Genomic DNA, 26,887 nt, shown 5'->3' with positions numbered 1-26,887 from the left:
TTTCTTTCAGAGTGAAATAAAACTAATATTAAAATGTGTTAAAACAGTTTGAAAACAATAATTTTGAGTGTATTTGTAAATTGTGGTATAGATTCACCTTAAATTTTTGAAATTGTCCCTCAATGGAGCTTTTGTACTCTAGTAAATTCTAATTTCTTTTAAGAGTCATGTAGAGCTCAGAATACAGTTCTGATTGTTATGCACAGTGAGGGGAACAAAAAATTATGTAAAATGGTGATGGAAAACTGAATTAATCAAAACTACAGTTAGTGTTGCTTTATGGCTTTGTAAATCAGTTTCTGTCATTTTCTGCGAGTTTGTGTAATATGTAAATCAATGCATAGTTTTCCTGTTTTGGTTTCTTAGAGATAAGTGGAATAGAAAAGTTATCAACCATGCATCCATATTGAAACATGTCACTGGACAAACTGAAATAAGTTGTGATGTGTGGGTATTATCACTGGCAATGTTGGATTACTTTTGTGGCCCACAAAGAAACCAACTAAATTTATTAAATACAGAAAGCTAGGTTCTGTATTTTAGATATTTACCTTTTTTTTTTTTTTTTTTTTAAATCTCAGGAGGAACGTTGCTTTTTGTATTCTGATGGTACTGGTCAAGTAGGAATAGCCTGGAGTATTCCTTTACATTCTAGGTCCTAGCACTTTGCAGGTAGTCCATTCAGAGAAGTAGTTTGTCCTTTCTAGAGTGTCATCAACAATGTGAATTGGAACACTATGGGCTTAAATATCAAATACTTGATATCAGAGGGAATGAAGGTACTGTATAACCTCAGCAAGGAAGAAAATAGGAGACTATTGAAAAGGGCTTGGGTATGTATTTTTTATGTTTTAGACTAAATAAATTTTTTTCAAAGCTTGGAGGAAGCATTGACTCATAGGTGTCAAGAGAGACCATGAAGATAAGACATATTGGAATTATTAATATCAATTTTTCAAGCACTATATCCCTCTGGACTTAGTACTCAAGGGGAAAGAAATACATTTTTTAAAATCAGATGTTTTTAAGGAACCAAACTTCATGTAATAGCTTATTACAAGTGAAACAAAGATTATATACCCTAAAAAACAGGAAATTGATATAATTCCAGTAACGCAGAGGTTTCATGTTGCTACTGAATGTGCAGAGCACAGTTGCAGAGGCTGCAACGTCGTCAAAGTTTCAAACATTTTTATTTATGGCTATAACCCTTAGTGCCCGTGAAGCTTTTAGTCATAATGTTTTCTTGTTTTATACCATGTCGTAGGTCTGTGATATTTGGGGCTGATAACACATACACTTCGCTTTTAAATTTTTTTTTTTTTTTAATTTCATGCCCTCTTGCACTTTTTGCTTCATTGATTTGGAATCATTTTGTGTTATGATTTTACATTAAAAGGGGGGACATTTTATTTTAGGATTGTTGATTAGGTATTCTATACTACTTGTGAATAGGCAAGGGTAAAATTGTAGGAAATAATGGGAAATTGGTGAAACACAATCTATTGTGGTTTAGACCTATCAAAAGACAAGTATTCCTATAAAAATATGAATTTTGAAGCTGGAAACTGAAAAGGAATTGAAAATACAAACTGTTCTCCTTCAGTAAGCTTGCTGAGGCTGCTGGCAAAATGCATTGACAGCCTTCCAATAAATGTGTGCAACAAACAGTTTTTGAGCTTATGCTGGGACTGAAAGTAAGCCCCTTTCATTTCACCACATAATTACTGGAAGTTATTAACAATTCAACTGCTGATACATGATAAAACTGCTATGGATCAGTACATTTAATACAAATTTTCATATTATACTTATTAAAAATTTTTTTCCTTGAATTTCACATACTTTGACAGTTGTAGCAAATAAGATATTTGACAGAAGATACGTTTCTTACAGTGGACTTGTATGTTTATTTTAATTCTCCCATCTTGTTCCTTTGTGTTTGAGCAGACAGCCTTTCCTTGTTATGTTTCCCATGTTCAATATTCATTATACACTTGTGAAAGATCTTTAAAATATAATCTTCAAATAATGGTGATGCATACATACAGATCTTCATTGTTGTGTTTGTCTTCCTTTTCTGTCTACTACAAAAAGTAAAGCATTAAATAAAAATCTAATTATTCTATATCCAACATAATTTTGTGGCTGCAGAAAGGCCAAAGGTCCTCCTTGCCCCCTGGGTCATTTGAAATGTAGCTGAGAAGGCTTAGGAACTAGAATTGAAGAATATCTCTTTTCAAGAAAATTGACTTTAAAATAATTAGACCCCTAAAGATAAGGTTGATAGATCTTCTCACTGATGTATTTTATGGTAGATACCATTGTAAATTGTGCCTTGGTATAATATGTCTTAAAATCAATGGTAAGATCACTGTCTTTGCCTTTGAACAGCTACTGAAGGGCATGGTATGAAAGTGTGGCAGTAAGATGACTTTGAAATTTTCCATTTCAGTGGTGGGTCTTTATTTTTTGGGATTCACCCAAAAAGAGTAAATTTATGTGAACTCCTTAATCAATTCAAGGTACCAGTGGCACTGAGAAGCTACTCCAACTTAGAAACTCATATCCCTGAGTTGACTTGTTGTTTGAGAATGAGATTGAGGAGTTTCCAGTTGACCATCTCCACCAACTTTCTGTCCTATGCTGCTAAAATGGCATGAGGTCATGGATGTGTTGGCCATTTTGTGTTTATTTTCTAGCCTTTATTGCAGCTTTTCAGTTTTATAGTACAAACATTTGCACATTTGTGGGTTTGAGGTTTTTTGTGAAAGATCCAGACCAAAAATACAGACGTGAACAGCAGACTGCAGTGCATCATGTTGTAAAGAGCATGAATTCTTAAGTCATTTGTCAGGGATCAAAATCAAATTCTGTTTGTATATTAACTCCTGGTTTTTATTGTAAGGTATGTCTTATTTGTTGCACTGCTGTCCTTCTAGAAAAGGTATTTAATCTATATAGTGAGAAGTGAAAGACTAATTAGTAGTGTTTACTCCAAGTGTAGCAATCTGTGACTTTTTTTATAAAAACTTATGACAATAGTATAATATACCGATTTTCTGAAAATTAAATTACTTAAGAGCACAAATCTCAGTGTTTTGGAAAATTCATTGCTCTGTTTCCTTTGTTAGGGACCAGCTGCCACTGTAGGTATAGCCTCCTTACAGATAAATCCCACCTATAAAGGAGGAAAACAGCAATCTGGACATGTAGAATTTATGATTTTGTGTTTAAGCAGAGAATTTAGTAAAAATGTTTATTTAAAAAAAATAAATAAGAATATGTAATTGTTAGACAATTTTAATTAGAGGAATAAAATAGTGACATTATTAAATTGCTTTGTCAATGACACGAGATCAGGAGTTTTATTGATTTCACTTTTTTTTTCCTAACTTTGTATAATACCCAGCTTGAACACATACAACTGAAATATCCCATCACATTTTCATCAGACAAAGAATTCTGGATAGGGAACCAGTACAGATATTCTTGATGCCCAGTAAGAAAGGAGTTAGTCTTATGCTCTCTCCTCAGTACTGCCTTCCTCAGTGTGTACTGGAATTACTCCTATGAGAAGTGAATGCAAGGCAGTGTAAATTCACCCCCCTGGTACACGTACTTCCTTTTGCATGCAAGTGCTGGAACAGAAAGCTTAAACACTAAACCGTAGGTCTTGTTGTAAGGCCTGATTGTCCTGTTGTAGTTGCTTGGCATTGTTAAGGGACCACAGCTGTAACAAAAAGCCTTTGGTCTGTGTTCAGTGTCCTGCAGTAGGTTTGTATTTTGTGGGAAGCAATTTAGGATATCTTAGAAAAACAGATCTTGCATATTTTTTGAAAGCAAAATCAGAAGCATAATCTCATTCTGAAAATTGTTAGAGTGTTAAAAACTCAGATTGTACTGATGGCAAATCTATAATATCAGATGACCAATTATTTTGAGCCAGTGTTGTTTATTTGGATGTAGATCTAAATGAGAAAAAAATGCAAATACTTGATATTTAGGATTATGATTTGCTTATATGTATGATTATGATTCTGTATGTTTTCTGAACAGGATAGGACCTAATTTAATATAAATTTATAAAAGTCTAAAAAGAACCAAACTACTTTTGATTTAGAGTAAGACCATTCTACAAAATAAATTCCTTAGCTAAACTTCTCTTTAACCTGCTTTAAGACATTTCCTTTGTAAAAATATGTAAGATAGCAATGAAGAGTGTGATAATGTCATGCTCTCTCTTGTGCACATATATCAAAGTTGGGATAAATCAGATTTAAGCTTTGTCTTAATACATTGCTTGATATGACTTTATGCTTTAGCTAAGTTATATGTATAATTTTCCTTAAAGGCTGCAGCTATTTCTTGTTTGAATCATAAAGGTTTGCAGATAACCCTTAAGAAGAGCCATATTGGCTATAGTTGTGTCTTAGCTTATCTCAGTATAGCAGACTTTCTAAGTCTGTAATAATTAAGACTGCTTACAGTTTTTGAAACTAATTGTTTAATAATTTACTCTTTACCACAAAAGAGTTTTTCTAGGTTTTGCCTAAATTAGGATTGCTTAGCTATTCTTGGTATTCAATTGTATTTTACTGCCATTTTAAATGCTGTTTACGTAACAAAGCAAGCAGCTTCTCCTGGGGTAAGCAATTCTGATTATGCCCTAAGCATAAGAAGGTTTGTCAGTATGATTGCTGTTATAGTAGTTGCTCTTTTTGGGAGTCTGTGGGTTTTAGATGACCTTTTTACATCCAGGATTGTTATACTTATATCAGCAAATTTGTGTTTTACAGGCATGGTCTAAACTTTTAATTTAACTAGTAGATTTGGCCCTGGAAAATGAACCTCGAATATAGTAACTCTTCCTATCTGCAATCCTAGGACTCTCTTATGACCTGGCTGTGTCCAAGGTGCCGTAACTGTCTATTTAAGGGTTTTTAGATGGCACAGGGCAAAATAGCTTTCAGGTTCTCCTAACTTATGTAAGGAACTTGCTGGTATTTCTCTTGCATATGGGTATTTTTTCCATCAACTTAATAAGAACAGAAGTTATCCTTAAATTCAAGCTTCTGAGTTTCTTTCCTTATATAAACACTTCTTTCTCTCTCAGAATGTATTATGTTTTCTGTTGGGTGTGACTTGTGCTTTTACACATTTCTGTATGCAAGAAACATTGAACACATTTGGTTGAACAAGGCTGTTACTTCGCTATGTTAAACATGTTCATATAGGTGCATACAGTTATATTGGTTGGTTTGACCCATTTAGTGGCTGTGTTTTACTTGTCTCTAGGTCAGCATGCCAGTGCTGTACAATGTAATCAATCTTCTTACGCTAAGCCCCTGCTCCCACCCTGACTTCATATAGATTCTATATGGTCATCATTACATTTAGGTGAATGCAAGGATCAGATAAATGTGAAAACAATATGAAATAGGAAACCATTATCTGTACTTAATGCACATATCTGACTTCTAAGTAATTCTCAGTTCTTCATAGATGTGGCTGTTCTGTTAGCATGCCTTTCATTCCTCATTATATTTCTTTACATAACATGATTTCAGCAAATATGAACAATCAGGGCTCTGATAGGTGACATTAATCTAAATGAAGCATTTTATGATTTTATGACCCTTGGATGTTTGTTCTGTCCCCCTTTCAATTTTCTCATTAAGTTGGTAGAAGAGAATGTGCAATTCATTTTAGTTGCTTCAGTTCACAGTCCTAGTGCTTTAGCTTACACTATCCATAAAAATAATACCTTCTTTCTTACTGCACATAAGTAAAAACTCTTAAATGGAAACATGTAATTTTAAGAATATATGCGTTCTTTTTAACAAATAGTTTAACAAACAGAATTAATCTGATTGTTGTTGTACCAGAAGCAGGTATAGGGTATTACACAGTAAAACTTCAAACATGAAACTTAAATGCTTACTTTAGTCAAATGTAACTCTTGTTTATTCATAAAAAATATATAACTCTGTGTTTTTAGCTGACATACTACTTAAGACAATTTTGTAGTATGTCATATGCTGAGTTCCCTGAATAAGTGCGCAAAAGCATCTGCCTCATGTTGAGCATGCAGTCATAGTGGACATCCTCAACACATTCAGATGTGCTCTCTGTGCTTGAGTTCTGCATTTATTCCATGGACTTCATAATACGGTCTTGTCTTATAGTCGTGTTACAAGGCTAAAACCTACCTACTCGTTATGAAGCACTTTAGAAAGACACAAGAGAAAATCATTGAAACATAAAATTTGGTGTTCTAGGTCTTGTTTGGTGGATAGGCATCTAGTACAGTGTGTAAGGAAAAGGGAGAATTGTTCTTCAAATTAGACAGTATAATACAGGAAAGAGTAATTGTATAATTCATATGTAACCCATATGTAGTATTTGTGAGAGAAACACAAGCTTTACTAATAAATACAGTGTCTTGGGTTCTAAGAATAGAGAAGGCTGCATTAATGTAAAGTATTACTGTTTTTTGAGAATATTCTTCTTACAAATGCTGCTTGTATCTTATTTTGAAATTCAGGAGAATATAGCTAAATTATTTTGAGTAGCCACTCCTCAGTATTGTCAAGAGAAGTGGCTGGCAAATATATCATACATTAATATGTTAAACCCAAGAAGTTAGTTAATGTAGTATGCTTTAAAAAACACAGCACATTTATAATTGCACTATGTGTGCTGAGTCTATTAATTCAAGTTATTTAATGTTGCATGCTGACTGTTTCATAGTATGTACAGTATTATATTTCTGAATTTTGATTAATTTCTGCCATTTAAAAATATTAATTTAATTACTGTTCCACTCATTTGAATTGCATCAGTGAAGCAGACCTAGAAGTAATTTCCAAAGCAGTATAACATTGCTGTTTCTGATAAATAGCTGAAGTGGAGCTCACTTCAGGCTGACGTTCTGGGTCATGGATTTTGGCAGCAACTATTCTATTACTCTGCTCCTTTTGTGAGTTTAGGGTGTTAAATAAGAATTCACTTGCTCTCTTTTAAAATAAATCTTAAAATATGTTTTTACAGCCTTGTGGAAGAAATCCGTCTTTTTCCAGTTCTTTTCCAAGTCATCTTGGTAAGAATAGTTTTTTTATATATATATATACACACACACGCTAATAGATAAGTATCATATTTCACAAATCATGTCAAACTAGTAAGTAAGTTTAATAAGACATGTTGATAAAATAATATGATGATAAAATGAAATTGAACAGTCTCTCAATACAAAAGAATCTAGCGTAAGCAGATGTGTCTGCATTTCTCACAATCTACTGTATAAAAAACTTTCTTTTATAGGATAAATACTTTTTTCTGTTTTGAACCTAATAAAAATCTGAAAAATAGAATTAATGAGCTTGATCCTTAAGTAGTACTATGTCACAACCTGAGTGACAAATGCCGAGGAACTTGTATAACCTAAATTTGCATCAAACCAGAGTTTGACTATAATAATGCCAATTCTCACTATTTGCTTTTAGAATTTCTTTCAATATAAACTATTCAAGGATATGATTTTTGGGTAGTCACATGCTGAATTTCCACTCCTTAAGTAGGATCTGCCACTTACGAAGACCATGAAAAAATGGTGACGGCTTTGTGCCTCTGGAATGTTGCAAAGCATATCTGTTAATGAAGAAGAAAAATCTGTAGGCTAGTTTGGAAGCTGGCTACTGTGCTATTCACTAGCCTTTTCATGGCTAAATGCTACGATCTCTTGTTTATTTTTTTAAATCTTTTTGCTCATGAAGTTGTGTCAGGTAAGTGTCCTGTCATGTAAGCATGCTCCTGATGAATAGTAAATAAACATTATAAATGACTATGCATAATTTATGCAGTGCTGGCAGATTACATACTTGCTTTTTTATCATTCTTGAAATTCAATCTTACTCAGGATAGAAGATGTTCATAAATGTGATTCCGAATCAACTTTGATTTTCCTTTCTTAGATTTAAATATTTTAATCTTCTCTCTTCTTTGCAGTGATTTATTTTGTTTCCTGTCATTTTAAATCTCTTAAATACCACATACTCAGATAAGCCCTCTTTAGTGATGATAGATTTTTCCAGTAGAGTACAGAACACAGGCTTTATGATATTTTGTGTACATATATGTACAAATTTCTTCTTGTGATAAGTATTAACAATACAAACAACATTTTACAGTGTTTCTTAAATAGTTTTGACCTAGTATAAATACTGCTTTTAGGTAGTAACAAAAGAGCAACACAGTAAAATATTAGTGTCAAACGTTTCACGTTAATATCTTCAAATAGGAAATTATTGTTTGAAACCTCTCCAGGTGTTGGAACCTTGAAGTTTAACTGCCTATATATGCCTATATAAATACATATATATGTACGTTAGTATGTAGCTATGAGTATTTGAGCATCCTTACAATCTCTAGAAGTACTCACAGATCTTGAAAAACTTTTTATAATATATCTATAGTCATGGTATTTAAAATGTTTATATGTCATGCCATGTAAGTAGGATAAGTTGGAGTCAGTCATAAATACTCCCTCCTGGTGTCCCTGCACACAGTTTGACCGCATGAGTTCTAGAAACAGGTTTTTAGGGAGTAAAAACCAGCTAAGCTCAAAATCGTCTTCATGATTGGTGGTCTGTGGAAGTTTTATAGCTCTCTTAAAGCTCTATAGCTATCTTGTAGCTTATGGTTAGAGTTGTGAGGCAAAAAGCTTGTAGCTTTTAGCAAGGAAAAAAAAAATCCCCTTTCAACATGCTTTGTTCAGGGACGACACCCATAGTGGCTTCAGTTGCCATATATAGCAAATTATTGTCCATAAACTAGTCTTTGGCTAGGTTTATACTTGTATTGATTTCAAGAAACAGCACAGATCAGTAACATCGAGCCCTGTGTTGTTGTACCTAGAATTTTATCAAACTCTAAACTATGGAATTTTAACTGTGATTCAGTCAATACACTGTTTTGTACTGTCAGTAAGTTAATGTAGAGCTGTTACTGTCAAGTTCAAGGAATATCACTAGTACTTCATAAGTTTCTATGCTGAGACCAAAAGTCCAATATGTATCATTAAATGTAGTTCATGTTATTTCCAGCAATGCCACTGATGGGACATTGACCCTTTTAGGCTCTGAAGGGAAATAACGTGGGCTCAGAATTGGAAATGATCTCCAGGAGCAGTCTTAATTTCTAGACTGTGCTATAATCAAAGTGAGACTGAATGTACTAACTTTAATCTAGCTATCACAGCAGTGAGGGCATGATGGCTTGCGGATACTGGGTGATTCACAAGAAATAGGTTCTAACGTGACTGCTTCTCACGATTCATTGATGTAGAGTTGCACTACCTCATATACTGCATACTGCCATATGTTGTGGTCTAAGCAATAATGCTGAGATTTGGCCATTTCTCACCCTCTGTTATGTATCTGGACCAGTTAGATCTCTGAACTCAGCTGAATTATACCACATGTATCCTTTCATGTCATTTATGACTGTAATTTTGTAAATGTTATAGTTGCGAAACAAAAAGAACTGGATCAGTGAAAAAGGCTATTGCTGTCTACCTAAAAAGTTATTCTAAGAGAATAGCTATTAGTTTTATTCACCCGAGCTAGGCTTTAGTTACCGATCTATTAGTAATAGGCTTTAAATACAGTTGCTGTTCCCCTGGAAACCCTCAGCACTCATTTATCACTCAACGCTTAGCTACATTTAGGAAATGCACATTAATAGTGGACTTTGAATATGTGAAAGACCTGGATGCTGTTCTTTGTTGCAAAACTTCAGAGGGGAATTTCATGTTACACCTGATTGCAAATTAATTTCATCAATACCCTGATCGCAGATTCTAGTGCTAGCACTTACATAGATTATGAGTAGTTCTACAAAGCAATATGAAGGAATGACTGCAGTATGGGTAGAGATTCACCTTGCTATAATGTGTAATGACATCAGTGAAGATGTAGTGATGTGTACCTGTGGAAAAAGGGAGATGTATTGACAATACATGAGTATATTCAGGACAGTAAGTGATTGAAAAACAGAAGGAAAGCTGGCATCATAATGTGCAAAATTTGAAAGGTGCAAACTCCCTTGATAATGAGATTAAAAACAGTGAGCCAAATTCCATGATGATGTAAATGATGCCAAAAGTTGGATTCATATAAGGTGTAAATATGAAATGCTGCTGTTGATGAAGTAGAAGGGATTGTAGCAGGACAAGTTACTGTGAGGTATGTTTCACGTCTTACTTTCTTGTTGCCTTTTTCTGCTACATCCTTAGTATTCTGTTTCTAATATATTTTACTATGTCAAACCTGTGTGCTATCTGAAATACCAGTATATTATATAGAAAATATTCTTTTTTTAATAATGTTGGAGTGAGGTTGATAAAGGAATTGGAAGTGTTTTACTGCTGTATTTATAAATTATGGCTATTTGTGTTTTAGATTGCTGAGTATCTAGCAATGAAGTTGGCATATATGTTATTTTCTGTGCTGTGTTACTTTTTAGAGGGGTAGGACAAGGAACCCTCCACACATCATAAATACTACCTGGCCTTCCTTTAGGGTTATTTGAATCTAAGCTATTGCATAGAAAAGAAATTCTGTGTAGTTGGTGAAATTCTGTTTTTCTGCTGATAAATTTTAGAACTAAAGCTAATGATGCTATCCTCTTTTTTTAAAGCCCAGTAGTCAATCGTGTGCTTATCCTATTAAAGTCTCTAGTGCAACTTTTAATCGCACCGGCACCTCACAGACTTCAGTTTTTGCTGTGAAATTTTTTTTTTGCAACATTTTGTATTTTAACCGTCAGTGATCACAGGAAAAATGTGGCAACGCAGATTTAAAGGCATATCCTTTCAATAAAAATGACTTTATAGTAAGATTAAAAAGTATTGTATTTATATAAATCATATCTTACTAAATACCATCAACCAATGGTAGATAGTATCTTAGTGTCTAAACCGTACAATCTAATTTAAAAGTACAAATGTGATGATTATTTTATTTATACTGTTGATCTCTCCTTAACACAAGCAAGTCCACATATTTTTTTTGTATTTTTTGAAACAAAATTACAAACTTCACTGTATTTAAAGGAAAATAAATTAGAAAACTTACTTTGAAAATACAAAATTTTTTTTTTTGGTATTCATATTCATATATTCATTTGTTTTTCCTAGTTGTGTCTTGGTTTGAGGTTTTATACTGTCCCTGTGTATTGTGGAACTGCTATATGAGTCCATGTTAAAAAGTTTAATTACAGAATTGGACATCTTAAAGGATCATATACTGTTCATGTTTTTGATAGACTGCAATAAACCTGTGCTTGAACGCTCAAAAAATGCTTCCAAATCATTGTCATGCTGGTAGGCACTGATCGTCTTGCAAGGTGTGCTTTGCTCACTTTGTTGTAATTGTACTTGAAAATAAAATTCATTATTCCATTGAGCACTAAGGAAGAGAGTATGAGCTAGGCATGATTATAAGAACAATTGTAACAGATCAAAATTAGTTAAGCATATTTGTACTTTAAAAGAAGAAACAAACCACTCCAGTTTTATTTGAGTAACGCCTTCTTTTCAAGAAAGCTAATAATTTTGTGGAAATTTTGTCTAAGTAAGGGATACATAGCCATGTATAACTAGATTGCTTTGGGTTTTTTTTAAATAATTAAAAATAATTTAACCAAAGCCCCTCAATTAAAAGAAAGAGTTCTGACAAAGAAGTCACGTAGCAGACAAGTGGAAGCAGTAGTTGGATTTTACATTTCAGTTTGAATTTTAATTGGAGGACAAAATCAAGCTACAGGAAATGGTTACAGTCAAAGATTCCACTCCTTGTGATCTAATTAAAGCAATGAAGCTGCCCACTTAGAACTGTTTAAAAATAATACTTGTTTTCTGACAAGCCTTTCTTGTGAAAATACTATTAAAAAAGGGAAAAACATTGGACAAGAAAAGCAGGAGCTGCATCGTTCCTGTTTTACTTGGTTTCTGTTTTCTACTGAGAGACTGCAGTCAAATACCATTTGAGGGAAGAGGTAGAGGTATTTTTCAGCCACATGGATGATAGCTATAGAAGAACATGTATCGGAGGTTATTGCCACAGTCGAAGCATTAGTTTACTTGTGCCTGCTAAACTGAGCACCTTTTAGTCCAGTGTTGTGCACACCTTGTTGACTGTCTAGAAGATGGGGAGCATTTTTCTAACTCTTGCAAGTACTTGTAGATCATCCAGGATGTATACTTGAAACAGTAGAAACACTCTTATTCTTACATTCTGTAGAGAGTAATAAGTTTATGCTACCAAGCATGTCTGCTGGAGAAAATTAGACTAGTGAATATGAGAAATAATAAAAGCTCTAGCATTGGTGTGAATGGGCAATTGGTCCTCTGTGCTGTAAAGGAGCTTTGAGCTGAAGTCCTTCTCTAAGCTCTGTGCTTGCATGAGAAGATTGATACTGGTAGTAACTCATAGCTGTCAACATTTCAGTCCAGTCTGTGGGCATACTCAATCCTTAATTTAGCTTCAGCTCTCTATTAAAAAAATCAACACAAAGATATCTGGGAATGGTTAGGCAGCATATGTTTTAAAGAACAGGAAATAGTATTTATTTTAATAGCTTTGTGTGTGGTATTACAGTTCCTGTCTGTATATTCAATGCTGTTATAGAAAAGTTAAATACAATCTTAGAATCATAGAATAGTTTGGGTTAGAAGGGAGCTTTGAAGGCCATCTAGTCCAACCGCCCTGCAATGAGCAAGGGCATCTTGGACTAGATCAGGTTGCTCAGAGCCCCGTTCAACTTGACCTTCAGTGTTTCCAGGGATGGGGCTTATGTTGGTGTATTTCATCTGCTCATTACTGCTTTTAGGGAAAATCTCCTTTTATAAGATATCTAAAATTAGATTCTAAGTGTGATTCTAAGTGCTGAGGCAGTGTATGTAAAACTGCTGTGACAGATTAGGAATGTAATCTATGAGGATTTCTGAAAGTGAAAATGCCAAAATCCTATTTTAATGGGTAGTTTATAAAGCAAGATAATTGCTTGTTTTGAAAGAGATTTAATATCCAAAGATGGGTTAAGGAGAAACTAGTGAAAAAATGTTAGACTATCTTAGAATTTATATGTTTGGAATGATAAAAAATTATGGGATACCACTTGAAGAAGATAAATGTAATGCATATGTAAAAAATACTAGGAGTAGAAGAACACTTTTAACAATTATTATGGTGTAAATCTTTTCCAAACTGACAAATTTCTTACATTCAACATTCAGTAAGGTATTACATTTATTCTGAAGAAGATATTGGAAAAGGCAATAGGGTACACTATGTTAATTTCCAATTTTCAAGGAATGAAACATGGCTCCTCTGGTAGAAATGTTGGTTTTTTTCATTACTCTGTTAACTTGCTTAAACACTTTAGTTTAAGGGTGAGATGCCAGAGGCTACTTATCTTTTTTTTTAAATTGCTGACTTGAAAATAATGTATACTTAGAAGGGATAAGCCCACATATCAGAATGCGTACTCTTGGAAATAAACCTGTGTAAGTGTAACGATCTTGAGAATTTTTTAGCAGGAAGCAGAATCTTACTAAAAGAAACTTTTTTTGGAAACAGATTTTATTTTATTTTTTGGTCAGTAATCTTTCAGTCAGGAGTTTCTGGGGAAGTGTTTATATATCTATGCATCTGTAAATGTTTGATTAGTGTTGAATCAGGTTGTTAATCTGTTACGGTCAGTTGTTCTCTGCAAGTATTAGCACAGTACACAAAATGAAACAACAGTTCTCTTTCATTGATGTGTAACTGCCATCTTAACTGATGACAATGAAACTATTCGAAGCCAAAATGTATGGTATAAAAGACATGTCTGATTGTGGTTAATAATGAGAACCACACACATATGAGAATATATGATTTGTTTCCAGATATTGTGAGATGATGTGCAGTGGTTTTGCATATGGATAAAGCAATCACAGAATCATAGAGTATCTCAAGTTGGAAGGGACCCATAAGGATCATTGAGTCCGACACACTGCTCCTTGCAGGACTACCTAAAACTAAATCATATGATTAAGAGCGTCATCCAGACACTCTTTGAACTCTGACAGGCTTGGTACCATGATCACTTCCCTGGGGAGCCTGTTCCAGTGACTGACCACCCTCTTAGTGAAGAACCTTTTCTGAATGTCCAATCTGAACTTCCCCTGATGCAGCTTCATTCCATTTCATGGGTCCTGTTGCTGGTCACCAGAGAGAAGAGGTCAGCACCTCTCTCTGCGCTGCCCCACTTGAGGAAGTTGTAGACTGCAATGAGGTCACCCTACAGCCTTCTCTTCTCCAAGCTGAACAAACCAACTGACCTCAGCTGCTCCTTGTAAGTCTTGCCCTTGAGACCTTTCACCATCTTGATCACCTTCCTCAGGACACACTCCAATAGTATGATGGCCTTATAGGAACAGACTGCTCCAGCATGGTCCCCCCGTGGGGTCACAAGTCCTGCTAGCAAACCTGCTCCAGTCTGGGCTCCTCTCGCCACGGGTCCACAGGTCCTGCCAGGAGCCTGCTCCAGCTCAGGCTCTGCACAGGGTCACAACCTCTTTTGGCCATCTACCTGCTCTGCTGTGGGGTCCTCCATGGGCTGCAGGTGGAGATCTGCTTCACTGTGGACCTCCATGGGCTACAGGGGGACAGCCTGCCTCACCATGGTCTTCACCATGGGCTGCAGGGGAATCTGTGCTCCAGTGCTTGGAGCACCTCCTCCCCCTCCTCCTTCAATGACCTTGGTGTCTGCAGAGTTGTTTATCTCACACATTCTCACTCCTCTCTCCAGTTTCAATTGCTGTGTGTCATTTTTCTCCTTTCCTCCTTAAAAATGTTATTCCAAAGGTGCTACCACTGTTACTGATGGGCTCGGCCTTGGTCAGCGGCAGGTCCATCTTGGAGCTTGCTGGCCTTGGCTCTGTTGGACATAGGGGAGGCTTCTAGCAGCTTCTCAAGAAGCCATACCTGTAGCTCTCTCATCCCCCCACCCCCAACCCTTGCCACGCAAGCCCAATACATGAGCCTTCTATGAAGCTTAATAAATTCTTGGGCAGTTAGCTGCTGCAGCCATCCTGCCTTGGATCCCCTAGCAAGTTCGAAGTGGAGGATGTCTTCGCAGCTAAGGTATGGATGTCCTCCCATATTTGCAAAAGACCAATGTAGTTTGAAGAAACCTCACGGAAAGGACTGTAAGTGGGGTGTCAGAAGTGATGGGAACATATTCTGGGGACTTAGGCACCATGTGGCAACCACATGCTGCTCATTTAGAAGGGTGCAATTTACCTCTGAGGTGAAGTGTGCCACTTCTTTTGTGTTCTTTTTATGAATATCATGAGCTTGGGATAATGAAGGAAATACTGTATAATTAAAACTTTGGCATCTACAAGTTTGAAAACGTTCCTCTTAACAACTGCTAGCTTTAAACAGAGCTGGAATTATTTACTTTCCCTCCATAACCTTGAGAAAATTCTTGTTGGGGGTTTTATGTTTTTTTTTCCAAGCTGTTTTAGTAGCTGATTTTCCGTTGTTCGTGTAGAGTTGTTTGAGTCAAAGAGTTTTGACTGGGTTTAATTCAACTTTCTAATATTGAGAGGTCATAAAGGTAGTACTTACATGTATATTTGTTACAGATGACAGAATAAAAGGTTTTCAGGTATTTCGTTTACCTCAAGTACATGATTCGTGGGATGAAGAATGGGCTTGTTGGCAGAGTACTGAGAGAATTGAGCTGCTCCCTATTCCTCCTGATGATCCATATTTCTTCTTGACCCCAGGCAAATTGTATAAGCCTTCTTCTTCAGATGTGCTTAGTGTGCTTCTATCCTTCATGTGTCTGATTAACACATTTACTCTTACAAAACTATCAGAAATTGGTGCTCATCATTCTGAGAGTAGGCCTGTTTAAGGTCCCAGCTGGACCTTATTCAAGCATAATTCTTTAGTGAATTTTCCTTATGGTAAGATAATATCTAAACTATAAATCTAAATCACAGAAATGTAGGGATGATAAATTCATTAGGATTTAGAAGGTATTCAGATTGTGTTATGAGAAGCACTGTACAAATTCTAAATAAATGTGAGCAGCCTATTTTATGACTGTATGTCTTTGTAGATATATCACCAGGAGGATTGCTGGTGGAAAAAGAAAAATGTTAGGGGAAGCAGATCCATCTTCTAAGTCATTTAAATATTATAAATTGATATTGTGCATAATAAAATGGCTTTTAAAAAGGAAAAAAATATTACTAAAGCATATCCTTCTATCACTTTTTCTTATCTGGAAAATTATTTTGAACTAGTGCTCCTGTTAGGAGAGGGAATAAAATAATTTATAAAATCACCTGAAGCTCCACTTCTGAGAGAAAAATTGAGTCCACAGCATTTGTGACAGCATGATGTTCTTATTTAGGAAGCAAATTCAGCTATTTGCATCTTAAGAAATTGCTTCTGTGCTACACACAAATATTTTAGTGGGTATGCTACATAACTTTTTATTTTATTTCGTATTTTATTTTTGTGCTAAGGGACATAATAAGACTCATCTATAAACAATATTCTTATGTGTTTCTTGGTAGTTTCTGTTTTTTTTATCCTTTCCTAGAAGTCAAAAATTCTACAGATAATAAATGTGAATCTAAAAGACTTTAATAAGGATTTAAAGCTAGCTATAACGCAGTGGAAAAGAAAATCACAAGCAAGTAGTGAAGTCTGTAGGTCTGTGCTTTGCAAAAATAGTGACTGATTACTGGTGATGCTAGAACACATCTCTAAGTTTTATGATGTTGTGACTCTTTTCCATCTATTTGATCTCTTAATGTTTTATTTTGCTGGTCTTCAATAAGCAGGCAAGCATACTATTTTTGTGGAGGGTTTTTTTAATATAAAATGTTTTTAAACTAGTCAGAAATGGATAGCTAGTTTGTGTATTATGGCATACTGTCTTACAAGTTGTCTTTCGAAAGAAAACATTTTTAGGATGCATTTCAAGAAACAGTTGTTACAGAGTAACAGTCACTGTTGTGCCTTGCATGGACGGATCTCTATCACTTCATTGCTCTGCCTGTCCCAAGAACATTTTGCAGAGTTGCTTCAAAATGACTCACAGCGCAGCTCAAGCCTCTGTTCTTTTTGCTTCTTCTGTTGGTTGAGACAAACAGCCCAGTGTTAGAGATGCATGCTGATGACACGGTATAAAGTCTCTTCAAAACAATTAACAAACAAATGTAACCCGTTGTAGTTTAGCCCCAGCCGGCAACTAAGCACCACACAGCTGCTCACTCACTCCCCTTCCCCCAGTGGGACGGGGGAGAGAATTGGAAAAAAAAACCTCGTGGGTTGAGATAAAAACAGTTTAATTGGACGGCAAGAGAGAAAGAAACAACAATGATAACAACAATAATACCGACAAAGGAATGTACAAGAACAAGTGATGCCCAATACAGCAATTGCTCACCACCTGGCGATCGATAGCCCGTCCCTGAGCAGCGATTTCCACCCCCCGGCCAACTCCAGTTTATGTACTGGGCATGACGTCCTATGGCGTGGAATATCTCTTTGGCCAGCCTGGGTCAGCTGTCCTGGCCGTGTCCCCTTCCAGCTTCCCGGGCACCCCCAGCCTTCTTGCTGGCAGGCCAGCACAAGAAGCTGGACTGTCCTTGACTGCTTAGCAACAACCCAAAACATGAGCACATTATCAACAGTTTCTCATCCCAGATCCAAAACATAGTCTCACACTAGCTTCTGTGAAGAAAACCAGCTCTGTCCTGGCTGAAACCAGGACAAACCCTAATATTTGTCCAGTGTTGTGGTACAGAATACAGAACTCCTGTGATCCCTTCAGGGATTGACTTGGGATCCAACATAACAGTTGTCCAACAGTCTCCACCCCTGCAAAGGATGAAGCATCTGCTTAATTACTGTGTGCTGGCCCTTGGCTGTTGCTCAAAATCTGCTAGGTTCCTACTGTTATCTAGAGGATTGCCTGTTGTCCTTTGGACCTTGCTGGACCCTAGTAATTGGTGCTTCCCTTAATCCCCTCCAATTACAAAGGCTGTAATTGCTTATTCTGAACAAGTTCTGAAAGCTAGTTTTTTTTTAGAAAGCTAAACTGGTTAGGAATACGTGCTTTCTTCAATTATCGTGTTCAGAGAAGAATTTTAAATATATTGTAAAAGACTGTAATAGCGCTTACCCTGAACCTTTGACATTTTGGAACAAGCCCAGTGACTACACACTCTGATCGGGGGCCTGGAGCACATGGCAGACATGGAAAGGCTGAGAGAACAGGTCACATACAATCTTTGCAAAGAAGGCTTACAGGGATCTTCTTCCTCTCTGTAGCTACCTCATGGGAGAGTACAGAGAAGATGAAGCCTGACTTGTCTCAGCTGTGCACAATAGAAGGACAAGAAAATGAATGCAAGTTGGAAGATGAGGAGTTCCAGCTTGATACGGGAAGAAATGTTTTGCTGTGGGGAGAGTGGTCAAACACTGGAACAAGGGCCCAGAGAGTTTGTAGCATGTCCATCCTTGGAGACTTTTAAAACTCATCTGGATGCAGGCCTGAGGAAGCCTTCTTTGACAGGACTGCTTTGAGCAGCGGATTAGACTAGAGAGCTCCAAGGGTGCCTTCCGCCATATGTCATATTGTGATTTGGTTGGCCCTATCCAGTCCATCTTCCTGAAAAACAAACAAACAAACAAAAACTACCCCACAGGTTACCTCCTAGCATGGTAGCCACTATTCATTGTGTCCTACCAGTAGTTAGATATGTTACCTCCTCTAGATTAGGATCCAAGTTGGTAATCCCCCAGGTGAGCTTGGGTTCCCAAGCTCTTCATCTGTTTCCTGTTTCCTAACTCCTTCTAAGCTTTGACCTTTAAGTAAGCAAGGTGGCTGGACTGAAGTGGCCATGCTTATTCAACTGGCTTGGCCCTCCTCCCATTTCTCCCTTATCTGAGCCAGCTACATTTTATACTGCATGAGAGTGTTCTTTTATGAACCAAATCCAAGACAGACTGCAGGTCAGGTTTGGGTAGATGGATGTATAAAGTCACTGAGTGTTTCTGCAAACTTGTTTTGTCTGGCAATAATCTTGGACATTATGCAAGGTACCTTACATATGAATTTTGCTTTTGTGGTTTTTGAACAGTGTTCTGAACAAATGTTTTAGCTGAGTGGTATATATGGGACTTTTGTTAATGAGTAATTTGAATATTTCTGTGGAGAATTTGGGTCAAAAGAGGTAATATTTTCCTAACAATTTTTACTTTAAAACACTACTGCTCTGACCTTTAAGGGAACATGCTAACTTCAGCTTTGCACCTGACAGATCAAGTTTATGCTGTCACATTTTTCTTGGAAAACTGGAAGAGTTTCCTCTAAAACTAAATGGAAAACAAGTGTACTTAGATATGAACTAACACCTTTCTTTTTAACCCTGTTGCCTTTGGAACAGATAAGATTTGTAAAATATTTGAAATATGTACTGAGAAAGAAGATTTTTTTTTTTTTATATATAGTGTTTAGGAGAATTATATGTTTAAAAAAAAGGCAAAATTAAGGACTGATTGAATACTCTAGTTCAAACTGTGGCGTTAAATATTTTCATTGTTTTTTCTCTGCAGTTCAGGCATCCTGTAAAAACCTGTTGCTTTCTCACACTAAATAAGAATGGCTTGAATCCATGTGTGGTTCAAAAGACTTTAAAAAAAAATATGGAAAAGACATTAATTTTTGCCCTGAAAGGGAAATAATTTTTCTTTTATTTGTAATTTTATATTGAGATATAAGTTTAAATAATAGTTTCCAGTATTTCATTTGATAGTGCATTCTTCTGTCTAGCCCATTCTATCAGGAGTAATTCTGTTAGTGCTCCCCCAATTTATTCAGAGTGAGAGGATTTTATGACCTTTTTCTGTCATGACTGAACATTGTACCAGGATATGGTAGGTTAAACTTGGCTGGATGCCAGGTGCCCACCAAAGCAGCTCTATCACTCCCCCTCTTCAGCTGCACAGAGGAGAGAAAAATATAATGACAGGCTCGTGGGTTGAGATAAGGATGGGGAGCGATTGCCCACCAATTACTGTCACAGGCAAAACAGACTCAACTTGGGGAAATTAAATTAAATTTATTGTCAATCAAATCAGAGTAGGGTAATGAGAACTGAAACCAAATCTTGAAATGCCTTCCCCCCACCTCCCCCCTTCTTTTGGGGCTCAACTTCACTTCTAATTTCTCTACCTCCTTCCCCTGAGCGGCGCAGGGGAATTGGGAATGGGGGTTGTGGTCAGTTCATCACACTTTGTATCTGCTCCTCCTTCTTTCTCATGCTCTTCCCCTGCTCCAGCATGGGGTCCCTCCTGTGGGAGACAGTTCTCTACAACTTTCTCCGAAGTGGACCCTTTCCACAGGGTGCTGTCCTTCAGGAACAGACTGCTCCAGTGTGGGTCCCCCATGGGGTCACAAGTCCAGCCAGCAAACCTGCTCCAGTGTGGGCTTCTCTCTCCTTGGGTCCACAGGTCCTTCCAGGAGCCTGCTCCAGCACAGACTCTCCACAGGGTCGCAGCCTCCTTCAGGTGCATCCATCTGCTCTGGCCTGGGGTCCTGCATGGGCTGCAGGTGGAGATCTGCTCCACTGTGATCTCCACGGGCTGCAGGGGACAGCCTGCCTCACCATGGTCTTCACCAGGGGCTGCAGGGGAATCTGTGCTCTGGTGCTTGGAGCACCTTCTCCCCCTTCTTCTTCATTGACCTTGGTGTCGGCAGAGTTGTTTCTCTCGCATATTCTCACTCCTCTCTATAGCTTCAATTGCTGCATGCCATTTCCCTGCCCACCCCCCCGCCTCTCCTTCTTAAATACGTTACCCCAGAGGTGCTACCACTGTTGCTGATGGGGTCGGCCTTGGTCAGCAGTGGGTCTGTCTTGGAGCTGGCTGGCATTGGCTTTCTTGGACATAGAGGAAGCTTCTAGCAGCTTCTCACTGAAGCCACTACTGTAGCCCCCCCTGCTACCAAAACCTTGCCGAGCAAACCCCATACACAAGAATTTCATTTCAGTCATCAGATCAGTCCATCAGTCTTGGGAACTTAAGACTTAATTTCCTTGATGATGGATGTCACCGGCAGCAGGAGAGAGCAGGACTGATCATCACCATGGACTGCCCTAAGACATGGATAGACATACAATTGGTGCTCATGTTCTCTCTCCTCTCAGTTTTTCTGCAAATGTGAATTGTTTAAAGATTTTATAACGTTCACGGTGCAGAGTTTCTGTATCAAGGTTTTTTTCCCCCCTCTTCAACATTTTTGGGTTGGTGGTTGGGGTTTTTTTGGTAGTTATAAAGTTGTTTAGCATTCACGTATTTTTTCATCGCATTTGATTTGAGTCTTTTTTGATAGAAGTTTTATACATAACCTTCAGGATCTTATGAGTGTCTGTGTAATTAAAATCCTTACAAGTTTTTCTGACACCTAATCCTACTCACTTTCAGTTTAATTTGCACTCCTTTTCAAAGCAACCTGAAACCTGCATGTGTTCTGAAGTATTGCACAATGTGTCTGCTGTCAACAGTCCTGACTCTACATACACAGTAATGCCAAATGTGTTGCCATTATCACTCAGGAATGAGATACCATGGTTAGATAAAAACACAGTCTAATAAAAACATTTGCTTAATCCTTAATTCTGGTCAGAAAACTGAACTGAATGTTACAGATTGTAAGAGGAAGTATTACAATGGTAAGCAGAAAAACATTGTACCGTGTTAATCCATAAGTGGATTTTGGGTTTCCCATCTCAAAAAGGTTATAGAATTGCAAATAGTGCAAAGAAAAGAGACACAGATGATCAAAGGTCTGGAATGGCCACTGTAGAAGAGATTACTCTTCAGTACGCTTTAATGTGGAAGGTGATGATTGAGGGGGAAGTATGATAGCGTACAGTCATGAGTGGCTCATACAAGGTCGCTGGGGAACAGTATTGCTGTTCACTGAATCTTCTAACATAAGAACTGTATTAGAAGAATTAAAGAAAACTTGCGGTTGGGAACTGACAAAAGGTGATACTGCTTCCTGTAGGGTTAAGTTCAGCTGTGGACTCTGTGCCATAGGGTCCTGGGTTTACTTGATTTAAAAAGAGGCTGAACAAATTAATAGAAGAAAAAAAATCTATTGAGAGCTATTATGTTCAAAAGATCTGCTTCTGGCTCAAAGTCCTTGGGCTATGAATTTGCAGAGGCTGGGGAAAGTGTTATGTATACCTGGCTTGTACTTACAGGGCTTCTTCTGTTGCCAGGTGTTCTAGATAGGTTGTTGGGTTGGTAGACTTTTAGTTTGAACTGCGTCAGGTTCTGCTTTATATACTGAAAATCCATGCATGGGACCTTTTCTGTATTGTAGATGTTTGTCTTACCACTCCTACTTTTGTATGAGAAACCACGTTATTTTTTATGACTTAAACAGATTGACTTGTTTTCTGAAGCAACAGTTATTTCTTTGAGAAATTAGCAGGTTAAAAGTGCGCAATACTAGCTTTGCATTATGAGGTTAATTTTCAGTCTGTGCTGTTTATTTGGTTGGATGCAAAAAAGTACATGAGTTAAAAATAAACAGTAATTTTGAGAATTCAGAAACAAATTTGGGCATAAAGTTCTTATTTAAGCTCTTATTTTTAGTTGTATGGATTAAAAAAATATATAATGTTTAATATCAAGCTCTGTTTCAGTCCTTTAACTCCAGCAGAGTTTACTTGTGTGAATGTAGGTGTCTGGTAAAACTGGAGATACAAACAGACTTAAGAAATGTTTAGGAAATTTATTCTTGATTAAGGAAGGTAATAATAATAATCTATTACTATTTTAAGTTGTATGCTGCTCCATCTCAGTGTGAGTTATTCAGTAGGCATATCCTGAATTTTTATCATAATTTCCCTACATAAGTTTTATCCTAAGTATTTCTAATTAAGATTTACGTTGTCTTGTTTGTATGTTATGAAATATGAAACCGTAAACACATAGCATATTTTCACTTACTCAAAAATGCTTTTTTAGGATACCAAAAGTAATTAGGTTCTGTAATTTGGTGTAATGTTGGGGGTTTTTTTCAGTGTGTGTATGCTTTTTTCACTGTAGAGAAACTTGCTGGAAACTGTGGCCACAAAATTGAATACGTACTCTTAAGAGTTTTCATGCTAAAAATTACATATGGGGTTTTTTTCTCATTTTCAGTTCATGGACAATTATTGACAGGTTATAAGACATACAAGTCCTCTTACACTTTAATGATTAATATATGATAAAACTGAGGTTAATGGTGCTAGTATAATATTAATTTATTATTCTAAAATTATTCTGAAGGCTGGTATGTTTCAAATAGTATGTAATTCACAAATAAGTAAAATAATCATTTCTACTTAGAAATGTCACTTATAAAATGTCAAATATCTAAATTACAATTGGAGATTGAGTATTTGTGTGTGTAAATAGGTATCTGGCATGTACTTTAGTCATTGCAGTTATGTTTAAAAACCAGGTGGTGCCTAATCTACTTTGCATGTTAATTTATGTTTATTTTAATGGGAGTTTGATTCACCTAAGGGCTTTTGTTTGCATGAAAGATGTTGGAAACTATTCTGTTTGAATGGACTTCTTGGAGGGTTTTTCATGCCTTTTTTGGCTGTCGTGGGTTACTTGACTCCATATGAAATCTGATTTTTGTCATACCTTATTTCCTTTAGGTCTTTTTAAATTATGATGGTAATCATGTTACTTTTTGTACGGGCAACTACAAAGAACATAAAAAAAGCTGGACCAGGTCAGATCAAGGGTCTTGGCTAGCCTGCTGTTCTCGTATCTGACAGTGGCCACAAGTGGACGTCTAGAAAAAAATTATCAGAAAGAGTAAGCCTATCTGACATGTCCACCGAGTACTTTCTCTACATCCAGCCACTTTCAACTCAAGACCTTTCTGGGCTGGCTGTAGTTACTATGTGTTCAGTATTCACAATGGACATCTCTGCCATGGCCTTGTCCAGCCCCCCTTGTAGGCCCATATAAACTGCTCAAGTTCCCAACACTGTGGCAAGGCACTGCACAGCCTGGCTTTGCATAGCGTGAAGAAACAGCTCCTTTTGTCTGTTTTGAACATGGCTCCTATCAGATTAATTGATTATTTCTTGTTTCTGCATTCAAGAAATCAGCAAACAACCGTTTATGACACCCTTGATTTTATAAATCTCATTATTCCCCCCTCAGTTTGCTAAAACCGTTTTCTGGACTACAAAGCTGTCATTACTTAGGTATTTTCAAATGGAAGCTGTTCCACACTTTCAATTGTTCCTGCTGCTTTCTCAGAATATTTTCCATTTTCATATATATTTTTTTGAGATGTAGGATCAGAATGGAGTGTTCAAAGGGTGGATGAGCTGTAAGTTTATGCAGTGGAATAGGGAGGTTCTCTCTTTTTTATTCTTCCTTCTTTTCTTAGATTTCACTTGGGTTTTTTGACAGCTGTCATTTGTGTGAAACTGTCTTTCCTAATCTGAGATGATTAGTTCACATATATGAAGTTAGTACTTTTTCCTCACCATGTACATTGTTTTATATACATGAAATTTCAGATGCAACTTCAGAGATCATCTTTCTCCCTCCATTTACACAGATTCCATATCTATGAACAAGTTTAAGAGTTCTCAATGTTTAACATAGTACATTTCTGCGGGATTTGTATTACATTAAAGCTCTCTTCACTCAGTCATTATAATTGGACAATTTTCACACTTATTAGAGAAAAAAATATTTGGGAGGTGGTTGGGAATGGGTAAAGGGATAATTGCACTCCTTTATAATTAGAGGTTTAACTGGTATCATCATCTTCAGAAACCACATTACTGCTGTCACACCCCTTTCCTCCAAATGTTCCTTAGCATTTGCTGCCTTTCTCCTACATTTTAATTTATATAATGCAGCAATAGTTAATCTTCTGGATTGGTAGCTGGTTCTGCTGTGAATAAAATTAAACAAATTAAATTCTTTACCTTTTATCATCCATCCTCCCCCACTTTTATCAGTAACTGGTAAATCTTACTTCCTGTTCTTTAGGCTTTTTTTTCCCCTCATTCTTAGTCTTGCAGTGCCCACACCTTGCATACATTGAATTTTAGTTGGTTCTTCTCTTATAATCAGTTTGTAATGTTGTAGTATTTATACATACACACACACATATATATATCTATGTGTATAAATAAACATACATACATATATATGTGAAGTTTTTTATGTTAGAAATCTCGACATCTTTGTGATCTGATAAGCGTTCATCATACTGGATCGTGTGACATAAAAAAGAAGAAATGCTCCTGGCCCTAGGAGTTACGTGTCAGTTGATCGTGAGCAGCGGAAGAGGGAGAGGGGTAGGACAACATCTCTGGGAAGCTGGCAGGGCTGCTCTTGTTGGTCGCTGCTGCATGCCCCAGGGCTGGCTGGAGAGCAGCCCTGCAGCCTTCCCTCTCTCCCACCCCAACTTGGCCAGTCACTGACTCACAGGTTGAGCCCAGGGGCACGTGGAGACCTTGTGAAGAGTAGGGCCTGTAGCACCATGCTGCAAACGCGTGCAACGCAGGTGCTGCAGAACGACTGAGAGCGACAATTCTTCCTAAAGTGAGACTTTTGCAAGTCTGGTACCAAATGATGTCCTTTATGAATTAGAAGTTATAGGGAGAAAACCTGACCTTGCCATAGTTGGTGTGAATTTTATGAGAAATTTTAAATGGGTCATATAGAAATGAATCACCGTTATTGAAAACATTCATGCAAGCTGATTAATTTCTACATTTAACTATTTATTTATTTTTGCTGTGGAAGCAGTATTAAAGCAAAATCTCATTCCTTCTGAACTTTGTGTGTCTTAGGCTGATTAAGACCAATCTGCCAATTTACTTTTCCTGCTAATGCAAATAACAAGGCAAAGAGAAAGCATTTAGGGAAAAATACATACTGAAGTAAGCTGAGGTGCATGCTTTTCACAACAAGAGTTATTGATCTTGTAAACAGAATTTTACTGTGACACTATCACTGTTCTGTCAAACAACTGAGATATATCTCCTGACCTCATCTAAATAAATTTTGGTGTAGAAATGTGGCAGTTGCTGACTGTACCTTTATTGACCAGCTGCATCCTGATGACTAAGGTAATAAGCTATCATGTGCTTCACAATGGAGCTTGTAAAAGAATATTGAACGTCCTGAGTGGTTTCTGGCTGGCAGAGGGTTCCACATTATGCTTCTGAACTCTGGTCATTTATCTAGAAATTTGTCTGGTTTGGCTTCAGTCATGTATAATACATTCCTTATGTTAATGTCTTTCTGAAGAGTTCATATTGCAGGACGATAATTAGATTTTAAAATGTCAGTCTTCCACAAAGCAAAACAATTTAAATCTCAATATTCTGCTTTTGACTTTCTGTTTTTAACTGTAGCAATTTACTCAGTCTTATAAGCTTAGTTTCTAAATGTATTTTGTTTTATAAAATGTTTTTATAGGCAAGCTTAAAAATTATCCTTTTGCTAGAATAGATTTATAATGAAATATATGCAAAAGGATTAAGCCTCCCATGATCCAATCTTCATTCACCCACTGTAACTTTCTAATTATAACAGTAGCATCATCTCAGAGAGTCAGCTGAAAGTTTAGTAGTCTCTTTGTTTCTCTGAGTTTTGTCTTTCAAGTCCCAATTACTATTAAGTATTACAAGGTTCAGTTTCTGCCCCTTGCTTGCTTTGAGCAAGTAGTTCTTTACTATTCATGTGGGTACAGC

General features: G+C 36.7%; 1 protein-coding gene across 1 annotated transcript in view; it reads left to right on the top strand.

Annotated features, from left to right (window-relative positions):
- The window catches only part of ULK4 (unc-51 like kinase 4), a gene marked incomplete at its 3' end in the record, with an annotated part of 257,242 nt that overhangs the window by 122,350 nt on the left and 108,005 nt on the right, over positions 1-26,887 (top strand). The window contains exon 30 of the mRNA XM_081996301.1: positions 7,054-7,102. Within this exon, the coding sequence (XP_081852427.1) occupies positions 7,054-7,102 (49 nt within the window). The remainder of the gene's footprint in view (positions 1-7,053; positions 7,103-26,887) is intronic.

Source organism: Phaethon aethereus (assembly GCF_964289735.1).
Source record: "Phaethon aethereus genome assembly, chromosome: 2".
Classification (NCBI taxonomy): Eukaryota; Metazoa; Chordata; class Aves; order Phaethontiformes; family Phaethontidae; genus Phaethon; species Phaethon aethereus.
This window is presented reverse-complemented; position numbering and strand designations above follow the sequence as displayed.